The sequence below is a fragment of the Engraulis encrasicolus genome, chromosome 23, assembly GCF_034702125.1.
Source record: "Engraulis encrasicolus isolate BLACKSEA-1 chromosome 23, IST_EnEncr_1.0, whole genome shotgun sequence".
NCBI lineage: Eukaryota > Metazoa > Chordata > Actinopteri > Clupeiformes > Engraulidae > Engraulis > Engraulis encrasicolus.
In genome coordinates, this window is record NC_085879.1 from 13123766 (window position 1) to 13139011 (window position 15246).

The 15246-nt window shown below is 43.8% G+C and overlaps 4 protein-coding genes across 4 annotated transcripts in view; all 4 read left to right on the top strand.

Annotated features, from left to right (window-relative positions):
• Window positions 1-15246, top strand: part of LOC134440135 (protocadherin gamma-A2-like) — a 138298-nt gene that overhangs the window by 23144 nt on the left and 99908 nt on the right. The window lies entirely within an intron of this gene.
• LOC134440649 (protocadherin gamma-A11-like) lies at window positions 3756-8431 on the top strand. The gene is made up of 2 exons (XM_063190774.1): window positions 3756-6405; window positions 8408-8431. Exons 1-2 carry the CDS (start codon window positions 3961-3963, stop codon window positions 8429-8431), a joined length of 2469 nt encoding a protein of 822 aa, XP_063046844.1. The 5' UTR covers window positions 3756-3960.
• LOC134439743 (protocadherin gamma-A11-like) lies at window positions 8688-11403 on the top strand. Its single transcript, XM_063189656.1, has one exon. The coding sequence runs from the start codon at window positions 8688-8690 to the stop codon at window positions 11082-11084; it is 2397 nt and encodes a 798-aa protein (XP_063045726.1). The 3' UTR covers window positions 11085-11403.
• Window positions 11626-15136, top strand: LOC134440650 (protocadherin beta-16-like). The gene is made up of 3 exons (XM_063190775.1): window positions 11626-12427; window positions 13715-14473; window positions 15038-15136. Exons 1-3 carry the CDS (start codon window positions 12083-12085, stop codon window positions 15134-15136), a joined length of 1203 nt encoding a protein of 400 aa, XP_063046845.1. The 5' UTR covers window positions 11626-12082.

Here is a 15246-nt window from a genome sequence, read left to right on the forward strand (position 1 = left end):
TCATTTCTGTTCATCGTGTCCATCATTGCCATACTGTCAGTGAAGTGCTACCGATGGAGACGTGAGAGGATGTTTTATAAATCCAATGGACAGCTCCCGGTTATTCCATATTACCCACCCCTTTACGCAGACGTTGGGGGCACGGGCACTTTGCAGCACGTGTACAACTATGAACATTACAGAACAACTGATTCGAGAAAGAGTGATGTGAAGTACGGAGGCCCTTGTGGTCAGAGCATTTTGAGTCTGGACACGAGTGGATCTCAAACGCTTCCTCACATGCAGAGAGGCAGAATGAGCTGTGAGGACTTAGAGGACCAGGTGAGCATCAACTTTGTCCTTTGCTGTGTGTTTTAATCTCTCTCTCTCACACACAGTGCTTTAGTATGAGGCGCCGCCTAGCCAATATGTCAGGAATTGCATACACATCACCGCTAAAAGCTTGCACATACCTTACTTTTCCTCGCACATCACCGCTAAAAGCTTGCACGTACCTTACTTTTCCTCGCACATCACCGCTAAAAGCTTGCACGTACCTTACTTTTCATCGCACATGCACCCGAAAGGTTTGCACGTACACTGTTATTTGCTTGCACTCGAACAGGAAAACGTTGTGCATACGCCACATTTTCATGCACGCAGTAACAAAAATCTCACACACAAACTACTTTGACCTCGCACACACACCACTTTTGCCTCTCACACATACACACATTACACTCATACGCACAATACTTTTATTTGCACATGCACGCCAAACGCTCACACATAATTAGACTTTACTTCGCACATATCCCACTTTTCTATGCACATACACCCTTAAAGCTCGCACACATACCAGTGTTACTACGCACATGCTTGACTTTTCCCTCACGCACATACCACTTTTTTCTTACACATCACTACCATTCAAAATCGAGATTTCAGATGGTGTTTATGACAGGGAAATGGTATGTGTGCGACGACGTTAGTGTTGTGTGTCTCTGAGAAAGTGGTGTGTGTGTGTGTGTGTGTGTGTATGTAAGTTGTAGTGTGTCACACAAAAAGTGTTGTGTGTGCGAGCTAACATGTAAATTAAGGGCCGAGCTCCGCCCAGGTGCCAGCTCATTATGCAAATGCAGACCGAGTAAAGAAAACATTGAATATTCTGACCATTCTGAACGTTACCCTTCTATTATGTAAAAAATATATATATATATATAAATAATAAAATGAATGGTGATACAGTTTCAGAAATAAAAATATTAGCGTCCACTCAAGACAGGAAGTGAAAAAACAACAACCGGAAAACCAGCCCAACCCACTTTCTTTGCCTGAACGTGGGTTGCTCGCACATTTAACGGACTGACGAACGGACTTCGAAATGGCTGCGCATACCAGGGACAGGGACGCCATGTTAAATCAGGCTATAGGGCTTTTAAACACAATTATAGATTCTCCTGGAAATTCAGGCGTTAGCATCCAGGCAGGTGCTAACAATTTAGCTCGTTCTAATAATTCGACACCAACACCATCAGCAGACTCGGTCCAAGATGCACTCTTCAGAAGATCCACTGGGGCCACCACCTCTGCCACACCTGCACTTTCATTCGGAAACTGGGCCACTACATCAAAAAAGAAACGGTTGTATTTCCCTCTTTTACTTAATATGTGGTGATGTGCTGTGATCTTATGCATGCTAATTCCAAAGTACCGAACTAGCGGGGACCAGTACAGTAACACATAGACACAGCATGCATAAGATCACAGCACATCACCACATATTAAGTAAAAGAGGGAAATACAACCGTTTCTTTTTTGATGTAGTGGCCCAGTTTCCGAATGACCGTCTTGTCTCGTAACGCATATTTGCAGAAAGTGCAGGTGTGGCAGAGGTGGTGGCCCCAGTGGATCTTCTGAAGAGTGCATTGACCATCTTGGACCGAGTCTGCTGATGGTGTTGGTGTCGAATTATTAGAACGAGCTAAATTGTTAACACCTGCCTGGATGTTAACGCCTGAATTTCCAGGAGAATCTATAATTGTGTTTATTATATGGTGTGACGTCATCGGTCGAATGCTCCATTCATTTCAACGGGGCTCCCCAACGTTCGCACGTCTGTTATTTTTCGATAACGGACGGGTTGGTCTATAACAGACCGCTGTCAATGGCAACAAGACTTTTCACTGCTAAAGCGACTTTTCAACAAGACTCTAATCAGCTGCTGTGATAGACAGCACCCGTTGTCCTGGCTACCGCTCCACGTCGGGGTCTAAAGATTCTCTCTGTCGTGCTGCTATTCCACGGTAGCGACCTTCTCGCCAAACGTTAACCCTTACTTAAAAGCCCTATAGCCTGATTTAACATGGCGTCCCTGTCCCTGGTATGCGCAGCCATTTCGAAGTCCGTTCGTCAGTCCGTTAAATGTGCGAGCAACCCACGTTCAGGCAAAGAAAGTGGGTTGGGCTGGTTTTCCGGTTGTTGTTTTTTCACTTCCTGTCTTGAGTGGACGCTAATATTTTTATTTCTGAAACTGTATCACCATTCATTTTATTATTTATATATATTTTTTTTTTTTACATAATAGAAGGGTAACGTTCAGAATGGTCAGAATATTCAATGTTTTCTTTACTCGGTCTGCATTTGCATAATGAGCTGGCACCTGGGCGGAGCTCGGCCCTTAATTTACATGTTAGCTCGCACACACAACACTTTTTGTGTGACACACTACAACTTACATACACACACACACACACACACACACACACACCACTTTCTCAGAGACACACAACACTAACGTCGTCGCACACATACCATTTCCCTGTCATAAACACCATCTGAAATCTCGATTTTGAATGGTAGTGATGTGTAAGAAAAAAAGTGGTATGTGCGTGAGGGAAAAGTCAAGCATGTGCGTAGTAACACTGGTATGTGTGCGAGCTTTAAGGGTGTATGTGCATAGAAAAGTGGGATATGTGCGAAGTAAAGTCTAATTATGTGTGAGCGTTTGGCGTGCATGTGCAAATAAAAGTATTGTGCGTATGAGTGTAATGTGTGTATGTGTGAGAGGCAAAAGTGGTGTGTGTGCGAGGTCAAAGTAGTTTGTGTGTGAGATTTTTGTTACTGCGTGCATGAAAATGTGGCGTATGCACAACGTTTTCCTGTTCGAGTGCAAGCAAATAACAGTGTACGTGCAAACCTTTCGGGTGCATGTGCGAGGAAAAGTAATGTAAGTGCAAGCTTTTAGCGGTGATGTGCGAGGAAAAGTAAGGTACGTGCAAGCTTTTAGCGGTGATGTGCGAGGAAAAGTAAGGTACGTGCAAGCTTTTAGCGGTGATGTGTATGCAATTCCTGACATATTGGCTAGGCGGCGCCTCATACTTTTGCTCTCTCTCTCTCTCTCTCTCTCTCTCTCTCTCTCTCTCTCTCTCTCAATCTCTCTCTCTCTCACTTCACTGCTAACGCGAATAAGTGGGCCGGTGTGAGTGCTTTCCAAAACGCTGGCCATGGTCCTGAATGCTAGCTGTGGGCACACGGCAGTGCTGGTGCAAGCCACTCGCCCACTCTTGCAGGCTATGTGACGTGTATGCATCGTGTTTGTATTGTATGTATTTGCTTTGTGCGTGCATTTATATTTGTGGGTTACAATAATTTGATTTAATTTGTAGTTCAATAAGAATGTAAGATTTTTTCACACGTATTTATAGACGGGTTGTAGTGCTGAGCAGGAGAAGCAGGCCGCGTGTTACTCCTTTCTGCAATATCTCTGTGCAGTTCTAATATTTGGACTCAGAGGGACGCTGTTGGCTAACAGTATGATGCTGGGGAAGGATGGCCATCTTGGAAAATAGTTCCTCCTCCTCCATTTTTATAGGAACAGCGGAGGAGAAACACGCAAACAGATCTGTCTTCTATAACGCGTTATCTTTGTAACAAGTGCGGATATTAAATGCGTATTAGTTTTCTTACCAAGCAGCAATTATGGCTCTACAAGATATACCATGGATTTTACTCGCTCTACCATCATCCACGTCGAAGTTGTTGAAGAGAGGAATATCACGGCAAATCCTTTTGTTCATGTCGGTCACCTTACTGAGCTCAGTACTCGGACAAGTCAGTTATTCCATCAAGGAGGAGATGCCAAAAGGCTCCGTTGTGGGAAATATTGCTCAGGATTTGGGACTGGAATTGAGAAGGCTCCAGGCAGGTAAAGCTCGTGTTTTTACCGGGGACAGCAAAGAGTACATCGAGCTGAACAAAGAAAGGGGAGCGCTCGTCGTCAAAGAGAGGATAGACAGAGAGGCATTATGCGGACAGACAACGCCTTGCGCTCTCGACTTTCAGATTATATTGCAGAATCCGATGGAGTTATACAGAATAACAGTTGAGATTACGGATGTAAATGATAACGCCCCAACATTTAAAAACAATGAAAAACGTATTGAAATCAGCGAAACTGCTGTGATAGGCTCGAAATTTGTCTTAGACAAAGCGATGGATTTAGACATAGGCATCAATGGTCTCCAGACATACACATTAAAACCGACGGATAATTTCGTGTTGAAACTGCATAGTCAGGCTGATGGGAGCAAAAAGGTGGAAATGGTTTTACAGAAACCTTTAGATCGAGAGAAAGAGGAAAACATGGCGCTCCTTCTGACTGCTATGGATGGTGGTGAGCCCCTTATGTCGGGGACAGTGCAGATATACATCACCGTGTTAGATGCCAATGATAATGCTCCTGTGTTTACTAAGCCTGTATATAAGAGTGTAATACCAGAAAATGCAAAGAAGGGAACATCGGTTACCTCAGTCAGTGCAACTGATGTCGATAAAGGGAGTAATGGAGAAGTTAGTTATATTATTTCAAACAGCCTCGATGGGGTTTCTGAATTGTTCCACATAGAGGAAAATGGCGACATTATTTTAGATGGGGAGTTAGACTACGAAACGGCCAAATATTATCAGATCGATGTAGAAGCTGTAGATAAAGGTGGATTGTCAGATTCCAGTAAGGTTATAGTGGATGTCACTGATGTAAATGACAACAGCCCTGTAATTACAATTATTTCTCAATCTGTTTCAGTAAATGAAGATTCTCCCAAGGGTACAGTCATAGCTATGGTTAGTGTTAATGACCCGGATTCAGACACAAACGGAGAAGTGGAATGTGAAATGAATGGTGACATTCCTTTTTCTATCACATCCACCTCGAATGGGTTTTACAGTGTAGTTACGGACAGTGCACTAGATCGCGAAGCAGACTCAGATTATAATATTACAGTGACGTGCTCTGATAACGGTAGTCCACCCCTGTCTAGTTATATCACGCTCCAGTTACAGATTACAGATGTTAATGATAACGCACCTGTGTTTGAAAAGAGCTCGTATGAAGCGTCTATTGTTGAAAACAACTCCCCAGGCCTCTCTGTCTTCGCAGTTAGGGCTGTTGACGCAGACTGGAAGCAGAATGCCCGTGTGTCTTATATTCTAGACGAGAGTATGATTAATGGTGTCGCCATCTCTTCCTACGTGTCAGTTAATGCTGAGAGTGGGGTCATACACGCAGTGCGCTCTTTTGATTACGAACAGATAAAGGACTTTCAGTTCCGCGTCAAGGCCCAAGATGGAGGCTCTCCTCCGTTAATCAGTAATGTAAGCGTTAAAATAGTCATACAAGACCAAAATGACAACGCACCGCAGATCCTGTATCCTGTACAGACAAGCAGCTCTGCAGTGGCAGAAATTGTGCCTCGTTCAGCCGATATAGGCTATCTGGTCACTAAAGTGGTGGCTGTAGATGTGGACTCTGGTCAGAATGCCTGGCTCTCTTATAAACTACAGAAAGCGACAGACAGGGCTCTGTTTGAAGTCGGTGCGCAAAATGGAGAGATAAGGACCATTCGGCAGGTCACTGACAAGGATACAGTGAAACAAAAACTCACTGTCATTGTGGAGGACAACGGACAGCCCTCTCGCTCTGCTACAGTAAATGTCAACGTGGCTGTTGCTGACAATTTTCCCGAAGTGCTTTCTGAATTCTCTGACTTTACGCACGACAGGGAGTACAATGACAACCTGACTTTTTATCTCGTTCTGGCTCTCGCTGTCGTGTCGTTCCTATTCGTGGTTTCTCTGATAGCCATACTGTCAGTCAAGTGCTACAGGTGGAGACGTGACCGGATGTTTTATAAATCAAATGGACAGCTCCCGGTTATTCCATACTATCCACCGCTTTACGCAGACGTGGGAGGCACTGGCACGCTGCAACACGTGTACAACTATGAGGTGTGCCGCACCACTGACTCCCGGAAGAGTGATCTGAAATACAGCAGACCATCTAGCGAGAGTATTATCAGTCTGGATACTAGAGGAACTCTGTCATTACGGAAAGCGCAGAGGCCAAACGTGGGAATGGAAGATGAGGTGAGCAGGATTATTTCACACTTTTATCTACACATTCCTGCAATGAATCTGGGTAGTGTTGGCTCTCTCTCTCTCTCTCTCTCTCTCTCTCTCTCTCTCTCTCTCTCTCTCTCTCTCTCTCTCTCTCTCTCTCTCACACACACACACACACACACACACACACACACACACACACACACACACACAGTACACTTCTGTGTACTCACTCGTTACCCCTGACTTTGTAATTAGGTTATATTCTGTAAAATCAAAGTAGTTTAAAAAAATAATTTCCATGGGTGGACATGGATGTTGCTTTTGCAGTGCTATGGTCCTACTCTTCTTTTCACATTTTCACATTTCCCTTTGCATTGCTTGACACAAACACTTCTGTGTACTGAAACCAAGGGCGAAACTTTGATTTTGACATTGGTGGGGACACAAAAGTGCTCCAAGACAAAGATTCCAGAAGCTTTTTTGCATTATCAATCATACCGGTAGGTTCATGTCATGCAGATGTAGGGCACGGTCTATGAATATGGTCATTGATCCACGTCGATTTATAAGCACGAGCGGTGCTCTTTTCGGCACGACATCCCCATAGCCTATTTGTTTCAAACGTGTATGACGCGCTATGCCGATTTAATGTCACGCTTTCAAAGACGTTGATTATTGAGAATGGAGAACGAGACACGGAATAGGTTAGAGGTAGGCCTAGGTGAAATTAATGTGGAGAGCATGGTCTATGAATATGGTCATTGATCCACGTCGATTTATAAGCACGAGCGGTGCTGTCTCCATAGCCTATTTGTTTCAAAAATGTATGACGCGCAATGCCGATTTCATGTCACGCTTTCAAAGACGTTGATTATTGGGGAAACAGAGAACGAGACACTGAATAGGTTAGAGGTTGGTGAAATTCATGTGGAGCGAGAGAAAGAGAGAGAGAGGGTGGGCAGCACCAACCCTTTGGATGCAGTGATGCACGCGCAACCGAAATTGAAAGAAAAGACAGGGAGGGACGAGAGGCAAAATGGGAGGCGCGGGTACTCAGACCTCCAGACCTATCCCCTTCTGAATTCTGCATTTTTTTTGTTTGTCATTATGCTAAGGTGCCCGCCGACGTTTTACAAAGGCGCCCTCGTGATAAATCTGTCTCGTGTTATGTTGACGAGGAGTTATTGTGTCACTGTCACAAACATTCTATCATTTGCAGGACATAATGCAACATTAACATATTGACAGCCATTGGATATTCAACTGCACAACAGTCTCTGCAGTTAGTTGTGCCATCGTAGACAACTTGATTCATAGATAACGAGTTTGCCCTGCTAACGGGCTGTGTTCCAAACGTCATTTCATTAGCGAGTGATAGTGTGACTTACAGATTTCTTTGAAAAGTAGCTCCATATGTCCACTTTTTTTCTTTTGCCTGCCATCTCACTTGGCAGTCATGTGCCCGTGTCACCCACGTTGCACCAAAGATTCTGGAACGTTAGCCTGCCAGAGTAATTTAATAACGTACCGTGTGGTAACACCACTGATAAGCGCAGTGATAGAACCTACCGAAAAGACCTCAGCTTCTTTTTTTTTTTTTTTTGGCGCTCCTGCCTCCTAGCAACCATACACAACCTAGAGTCTCACGTGAAAGAAGGGGAAGGTACAGCCAATCAGATTGGTCGTCAGCCTTTGGCAAAGGACTTTTGGTTAACCCTTTCTTCGCCGCAATGCGAATGAGACGGGAGACCGTTTTTCCCCCCAGCCCCAGTGATCAAATTGGTGCGGACAAAACGATAATCGCTGGATATTGGTGGGGACGCGTCCCTTATATCCATGCCGAAATTACGCCCATGACTGAAACGCTACCCTGGCTTTGTCAATCATTTCTTTAAAATCAAATTCCTCTCATGTGTGAGCTTGGGTATCACTTAATCGATGCTATGGTGTTGAATTTCACATTCTAGTGCTTCTCTTAGTAGACTTTACATTCCTTGAGTCTTATTCCTGCAATTCACCAAAACAGACTCAGAGGGACGCTGTTGGTTAGCATTTAGGATTGTGATCACATAATGAAGGGTTCCACCCTTTATGATGTCAGCATATGAGACAGAGAAAGACATCTAGAATCGTCGCAGAAGAGAAAACAACTCACTGACGAGCATGCGGATACTGGGCTTTCCGATTCTGCTATTACAAATGCTGATAAACACGTCGAACCTGCAATAATACGTATTCATAACTCAAGGACTAGACTGTATTCCGATCACGGATTGTATTGTGCTTTGGTACCGTTAACAAAGAAAATGTCGGACGTCGTGTGGCAAGTACTGTTGATGTCTTTGTTCTTGTATTCTGTGAGAGGGCAGGTCAGCTATTCTATTCCAGAGGAGATGTCGAAGGGATCCATGGTTGGAAACATAGCGCAGGATTTAGGTTTAGATTTGAAAAGACTGAAAGCAGGCAAAGCTCGTATTTACATCGAGGATAGCACCCAGTATATCGAACTGAATAAAGACAGAGGACTGCTGCTTATCCGGGAGAGGATAGATAGAGAGGCTTTGTGTGGGAAGAAGACGCCATGCGCTCTGCACTTTCAGATTATTCTGGAAAATCCCATGGAATTGTACAGCATTAATGTCGAGATCATGGATATCAATGATAACCCTCCGATGTTTGAAAATAATGAAATGAAATTTAAAATAAGCGAATCTGCTGTTGTCGGTGCCAAATTTGTATTGCAGAGAGCGAGTGACGCTGACGTTGGCGTAAATGATCTACAAAGCTATTCATTAAATAGAAATGATCCTTTTGAGCTGAAGTTAAAAAGCCAGCCTGATGGTAGGATGTTCGTGGAAATGTTTTTACAAAAGCCATTGGATCGTGAAAAGCAAGATTCACTGTCCTTAACTTTAACTGCAGTGGATGGAGGGGATCCGCAGTTATCAAGCGCTGCCCAGATTCACGTCACTGTATTAGACATAAATGACAATGCGCCTGTTTTTACGCAGCCAACATACAAGGCAAGCATTGCCGAGAATGCACCAAAAGGGACTGTTTTAACAACAGTCAGTGCTTCAGACGCCGACCAAGGCTCTAATGGTGATATTATGTATACCATCGCGAAGACTAAAGCTGAAACACGAGATATGTTTGAAATCGATGGGCGAAGTGGAGTGTTGAAGCTGAAAGGAGCTGTTGATTATGAGAAGGCACGGAATTATGAAATAGATGTGCAAGCTAGTGACGAAGGGGGCTTAACAGATTCATGTAAAGTACAAATTGAAGTTCTAGATACCAACGATAACTCGCCTGTAATCAATGTAATATCGATGTCAAATGTTATCGCCGAAGATTCAAAGCCAGGAGTTGTAGTTGGAATGTTTAAAGTGCAGGACCCAGATTCAGGAGATGATGGCAGAGTTGAGTGCATGACACAGGACAATCTACCATTTACTCTAAAAACATCAGCAAATGGGTTTTACAATTTAGTTACAGATGATGAGTTAGACAGAGAGAGGAATGCAGTGTATAATATTACAGTGACATGTAATGACGCGGGAATGCCGTCACTGTCCGGCAGTATCAGTCTCTCTCTGCAGGTGTCAGACGTGAATGATAACGCTCCCATGTTTGAGAAGAGCTCATATCAGGCTTCAATTGTAGAAAACAACACTCCGGGAATTTCAGTTTTTAGAATATTAGCTAAAGACGCAGATTGGAACCAGAATGCTCGTGTGTCTTATATTTTAGAGGACTCCACTGTTCATGGAGTACCAGTATCCTCGTATGTATCTGTTAATGCAGAAAGTGGTGTCATTAATGCTTTGCGCTCTTTTGATTATGAGCAGATGAAGTATTTCCAATTTCGTGTGAAAGCGCAGGACGGTGGATCTCCTCCACTCAGTAGTAATGTCAGTGTCGTAATAAACATTCAAGACCAAAACGATAACGCACCGCAAGTTTTATATCCAGTGCAGACTAGTGGTTCAATTGTAGCTGAGATTGTGCCTCGTTCAGCAGATATAGGCTATCTCGTCACTAAAGTTGTGGCTGTGGATGTGGACTCTGGTCAGAATGCCTGGCTCTCTTATAAACTACAGAAAGCGACAGACAGGGCTCTGTTTGAAGTGGGCGCACAGAATGGAGAAATAAGAACCATCAGACAGGTGACTGATAAAGATGCTGTGAAGCAAAAGCTCTCTGTTGTTGTGGAGGACAACGGACAGCCCTCTCGCTCTGCTACTGTGAATGTCAATGTGGCTTTAGCTGACAGCTTTCCAGAAGTGCTTTCTGAGTTCAGTGACTTTACGCACGACAAAGAGTACAACGACAATCTGACTTTTTACTTAGTTTTGGCCCTGGCTGTTGTGTCATTTCTGTTCATCGTGTCAATCATAGCCATACTGTCAGTGAAGTGCTACAGATGGAGACGTGAGAGGATGTTTTATAAATCAAATGGACAGCTCCCGGTTATTCCATACTACCCGCCTCTTTACGCAGACGTGGGAGGCACGGGTACTCTACAGCACGTGTACAACTATGAACATTACAGAACAACAGACTCCAGGAAGAGTGATATGAAGTATGCCAGACCTTGCGATCAAAGCATCCTCAGTCTGGATAACACTGATATACAGACACTGCCGCATGCGCACAGCGAGAAACTGATTGACGATTCCGGGGATCAGGTGAGAATTTGAGATTATTTGTTTTACTCATCACACAGTGCTAATATGCCACTCACTACATTTTGCAGTGTTGAACAACCAAAGGATAAGTGTTTAATTCGACTATTCATTGTTGAATTAACACTTGAAAAATGTACTCTGCACGTATAGTTGCATTTTACTTTCCAAACGAAGCCAGCATCGCACGTGTCAATGCTGTTGTGTCAGGTAACGTGTATTGGTTGGGTGAGTCTGTCTATGGAAACAGATGTGAGTGCTTTCCAAATCGCTGGCCGTGGTCCTGAATGCGCACTATCGGTATCGGCACAACCTTTCTGGCACGCGAACGCACTCACACAGGTTCTCTCTCTCTCTCTCTCTCTCTCTCTCTCTCTCTCTCTCTCTCTCTCTCTCTCTCTCTCTCTCTCTCTCTCTCTCTCTCACCCCCCACACACACACTCCCTCTCTCTCTCTCACACACACACACACACACACACACACACACACACACACACACACACACACACACACACACACACACACACACACACACAAACACACACACACACACTTTTCTGTACTGACACATTGCTTTGTAATTCATTCTGTAAAATCATAGTTTAAAAAATGTAGCTCCTTGTTTGGGCATGGATGCCTTTGCAATACTATGGTCCTACGCTACGCCACTCACATACTAACATTTCTTTATACACTATTTCGCTCGAGTCATATTTCTGTAATTCACCGAAACAAACTCTGAGGGACGCTGTTGGTTAACGTTTTGGATTGTGAGCACATAAATGAACAGTCCCTCCCTTCCTTATGATGTCATGATATGATCAGACAGAGAGAAATCGTCGACGGGAAGAGCAGAAAACAGGACACGGGCGAGCATATGGATATTGGGCTCTCGACTTCTGCGTCTACAAACGCATAATAATACGTCTTGCCTAGAATAATAGCCATACAACTCCAAAGGAATACCTTCATTTCGGATTTGTTTGTGCTTTGGTTCGTTTGCCAGAGAGAAAATGTCGGACTCCGGCGTCGTGTGGCAAGTACTGTTGATGTCTTTGTTCTTGCATTCAGTGACAGGGCAGGTCAGCTATTCTATTCCAGAGGAGATGTCGAAGGGATCTACGGTTGGAAACATAGCACAGGATTTAGGTTTAGATTTGAAGAGACTGAAAGCAGGCAAAGCTCGTATTTACACCGAGGATAGCACCCAGTACATCGAGCTGAATAAAGACAGAGGGCTGCTGCTTATCCGGGAGAGGATAGATAGAGAGGCTTTGTGTGAGAAGAAGACACCATGCGCTCTGCACTTTCAGATTATTCTGGAAAATCCAGTGGAGTTATATACAGTTAATGTCGAAATTACAGATATAAACGATAATCCCCCGATGTTTGAAAAGAACGAAATGATTTTTAAAATAAGCGAGTCTGCAGTTATCGGGGGGAAATTTGTATTAGGGAGGGCTAACGATGCGGATGTCGGAGTGAACGATCTTCAGAGCTATCATTTAAACACCAATGATAATTTTGCTCTGAAATTGAAAAATCAGCCAGATGGGCAAAAACTAGTCGAGATGATTTTACAAAAACCTTTAGACCGAGAGAAAGAAGATACATTGACATTGGTCTTAACGGCTGTCGATGGGGGAGACCCACAGCTATCTAGTACTGCACAGATTGTCATTACTGTTTTGGACGCAAATGATAATGCGCCTATTTTTACGCAGCCTATTTATAAGGCCAGTGTCTTGGAAAACGTACCAAAAGGCACCACTTTAACATCAGTCAGCGCTTCTGATGCCGATAAAGGCTCTAATGGGGATGTAAAATACTCCATCATAAACATTATGGATAAAACACAAGACATGTTTGAAATCGATGAAGAAACGGGGGTGTTAAAGTTAAAAGGAGCTGTTGATTTCGAGAAGGTGCGACATTATCAAATACATGTGCAGGCTAGTGATGAAGGAGGTCTCACTGATTCGTGTAAAGTGCAATTAGACGTGTTAGATACCAACGATAATGCACCAGTTATCAATATCATCACTATGTCTAATGTTATAAGCGAGGACTCAAAGTCAGGTGTTGTAGTTGGTATGTTTAAAGTGCAGGACCCTGATTCTGGAGATGACGGGAGAGTCGAGTGCCTGACCCAAGACAATTTACCATTTACTCTAAAAACGTCGACAAATGGGTTTTACAGTCTGGTAACGGATGATGAGTTAGACAGAGAGAGGAATGCGGTGTATAATATCACAGTGACGTGCAATGACGCAGGAATGCCGTCACTGTCCGGCACTATCAGTCTCTCTGTTCAGGTGTCAGACGTCAATGATAACGCTCCCATGTTTGAGAAGATCTCATATCAGGCTTCAATTGTAGAAAACAACACACCAGGAATCTCTGTTTTTAGAATATTAGCTAAAGACGCAGACTGGAACCAGAATGCCAGAGTCTCGTATATTTTGGAAGACTCTACAGTTAACGGAGTGCCCGTCTCATCTTTCGTCTCTGTTAATGCAGAAAGTGGTGTCATTAGTGCTGTGCGCTCTTTTGATTATGAGCAGATTAAATCTTTCAAATTTCGTGTAAAAGCGCAGGACGGTGGGTCTCCTCCACTGAGTAGTAACGTCAGTGTCGTAATAAACATTCAAGACCAAAACGATAACGCACCGCAGGTTTTATATCCAGTGCAGACTAGTGGTTCAATTGTAGCTGAGATAGTGCCTCGCTCAGCTGATATAGGCTATCTGGTCACTAAAGTGGTGGCTGTGGATGTGGACTCTGGTCAGAATGCCTGGCTCTCTTATAAACTACAGAAAGCGACAGACAGGGCTCTGTTTGAAGTGGGCGCACAGAATGGAGAAATAAGAACCATCAGACAGGTCACTGATAAAGATGCTGTGAAGCAAAAGCTCACTGTTGTAGTGGAGGACAACGGACAGCCCTCTCGCTCTGCTACAGTGAATGTGAATGTGGCTTTGGCTGACAGCTTCCCAGAAGTGCTCTCGGAATTTAGTGATTTTACGCACGACAAGGAGTACAACGACAACCTGACTTTTTATCTTGTGCTGGCTCTGGCTGTAGTGTCATTTCTCTTCATCGTGTCCATCATAGCCATACTGTCCGTGAAGTGCTACAGATGGAGACGTGAGAGGATGTTTTATAAATCAAATGGACAGCTCCCGGTTATTCCATACTATCCACCACTTTACGCAGACGTGGGAGGCACTGGTACTTTGCAGCACGTGTACAACTATGAACATTACAGAACAACAGACTCCAGGAAGAGTGATATGAAGTATGTCAGACCTTGCGATCAAAGCATCCTCAGTCTGGATAACACTGATATACAGACACTGCCGCATACGCACACTGAGAAGCTGATAGACGATTCCGGGGATCAGGTGAGAATTTGGTTTTTTTTCTTACTCATCATATAGTGCTAATATGCCATAATACATGTTGGAGTGTTGATTCAACACTCGGCAAGCTCCGGAACTGGTGTGTGAATGTGGGAATATGCATGTGCATTTAAAAGCACTTTGAGTTAACTATATAGGTGTGATGTATAAATATACACATTGTTGTTGTTGTTGTTGTTGTTGTTGTTGTTGTTGTTGTTGTAGGGCCATTTTGTTGGTTGTTTGAATCTGTTGATGGCAACTGATGAAATGTTGTCCAAATTGCTGGCCGTGGTCCTGAAAGCGCACCGTGGGCAGACCGCAAAACAGTGACGGCGCAAGCTCGCGCACACTAGTGTCAAACGCACACTGGAATACACACACCCCTGTTAACTGACACATTACCCTGGCTTTGTAATTGTTTTCTGTACAATCAAAGTAGTTTAAAAATGGGTTCCATGGCTGGGCATGGAAGTTACTTTTTGCAGTGGTATGGTCCTATGCTACTCTTTTTTCACATTCTGACATTTCTCTACATCTTACATTGCTTGACTTGTATCTCTGTAGTTCACCAAAACAGACTCTGAGGGACGCTGTTGGTTAACATTTTGGATCGTGAGCACAAAAATGAACAGTCCCTCCCTTCCTTATGATGTCATGATATGACGAGACAGAGAAATAAATCTGGAATCGTCGCAGAGAAGAGCCAAAAACAGGACACGGGCGAGCACGCGGATATTTTGCTCTCGAATTCTGCTTTTACAAACACCGAAAAA

Bases quoted from the DNA above. Each gene is read 5' to 3' on its own strand.
- LOC134439743 (XM_063189656.1), top strand. From the start codon at position 8,688: ATGTCGGACGTCGTGTGGCAAGTACTGTTGATGTCTTTGTTCTTGTAT.
- LOC134440649 (XM_063190774.1), top strand. From the start codon at position 3,961: ATGGCTCTACAAGATATACCATGGATTTTACTCGCTCTACCATCATCC. The intron at 6,406-8,407 runs GTGAGCAGGATT...TCACCAAAACAG, and splicing joins ACGTGGGAATGGAAGATGAG to ACTCAGAGGGACGCTGTTGG.
- LOC134440650 (XM_063190775.1), top strand. From the start codon at position 12,083: ATGTCGGACTCCGGCGTCGTGTGGCAAGTACTGTTGATGTCTTTGTTC. The intron at 12,428-13,714 runs ATTACAGATATA...GTCGTAATAAAC, and splicing joins TATATACAGTTAATGTCGAA to ATTCAAGACCAAAACGATAA. The intron at 14,474-15,037 runs GTGAGAATTTGG...GTATCTCTGTAG, and splicing joins TAGACGATTCCGGGGATCAG to TTCACCAAAACAGACTCTGA.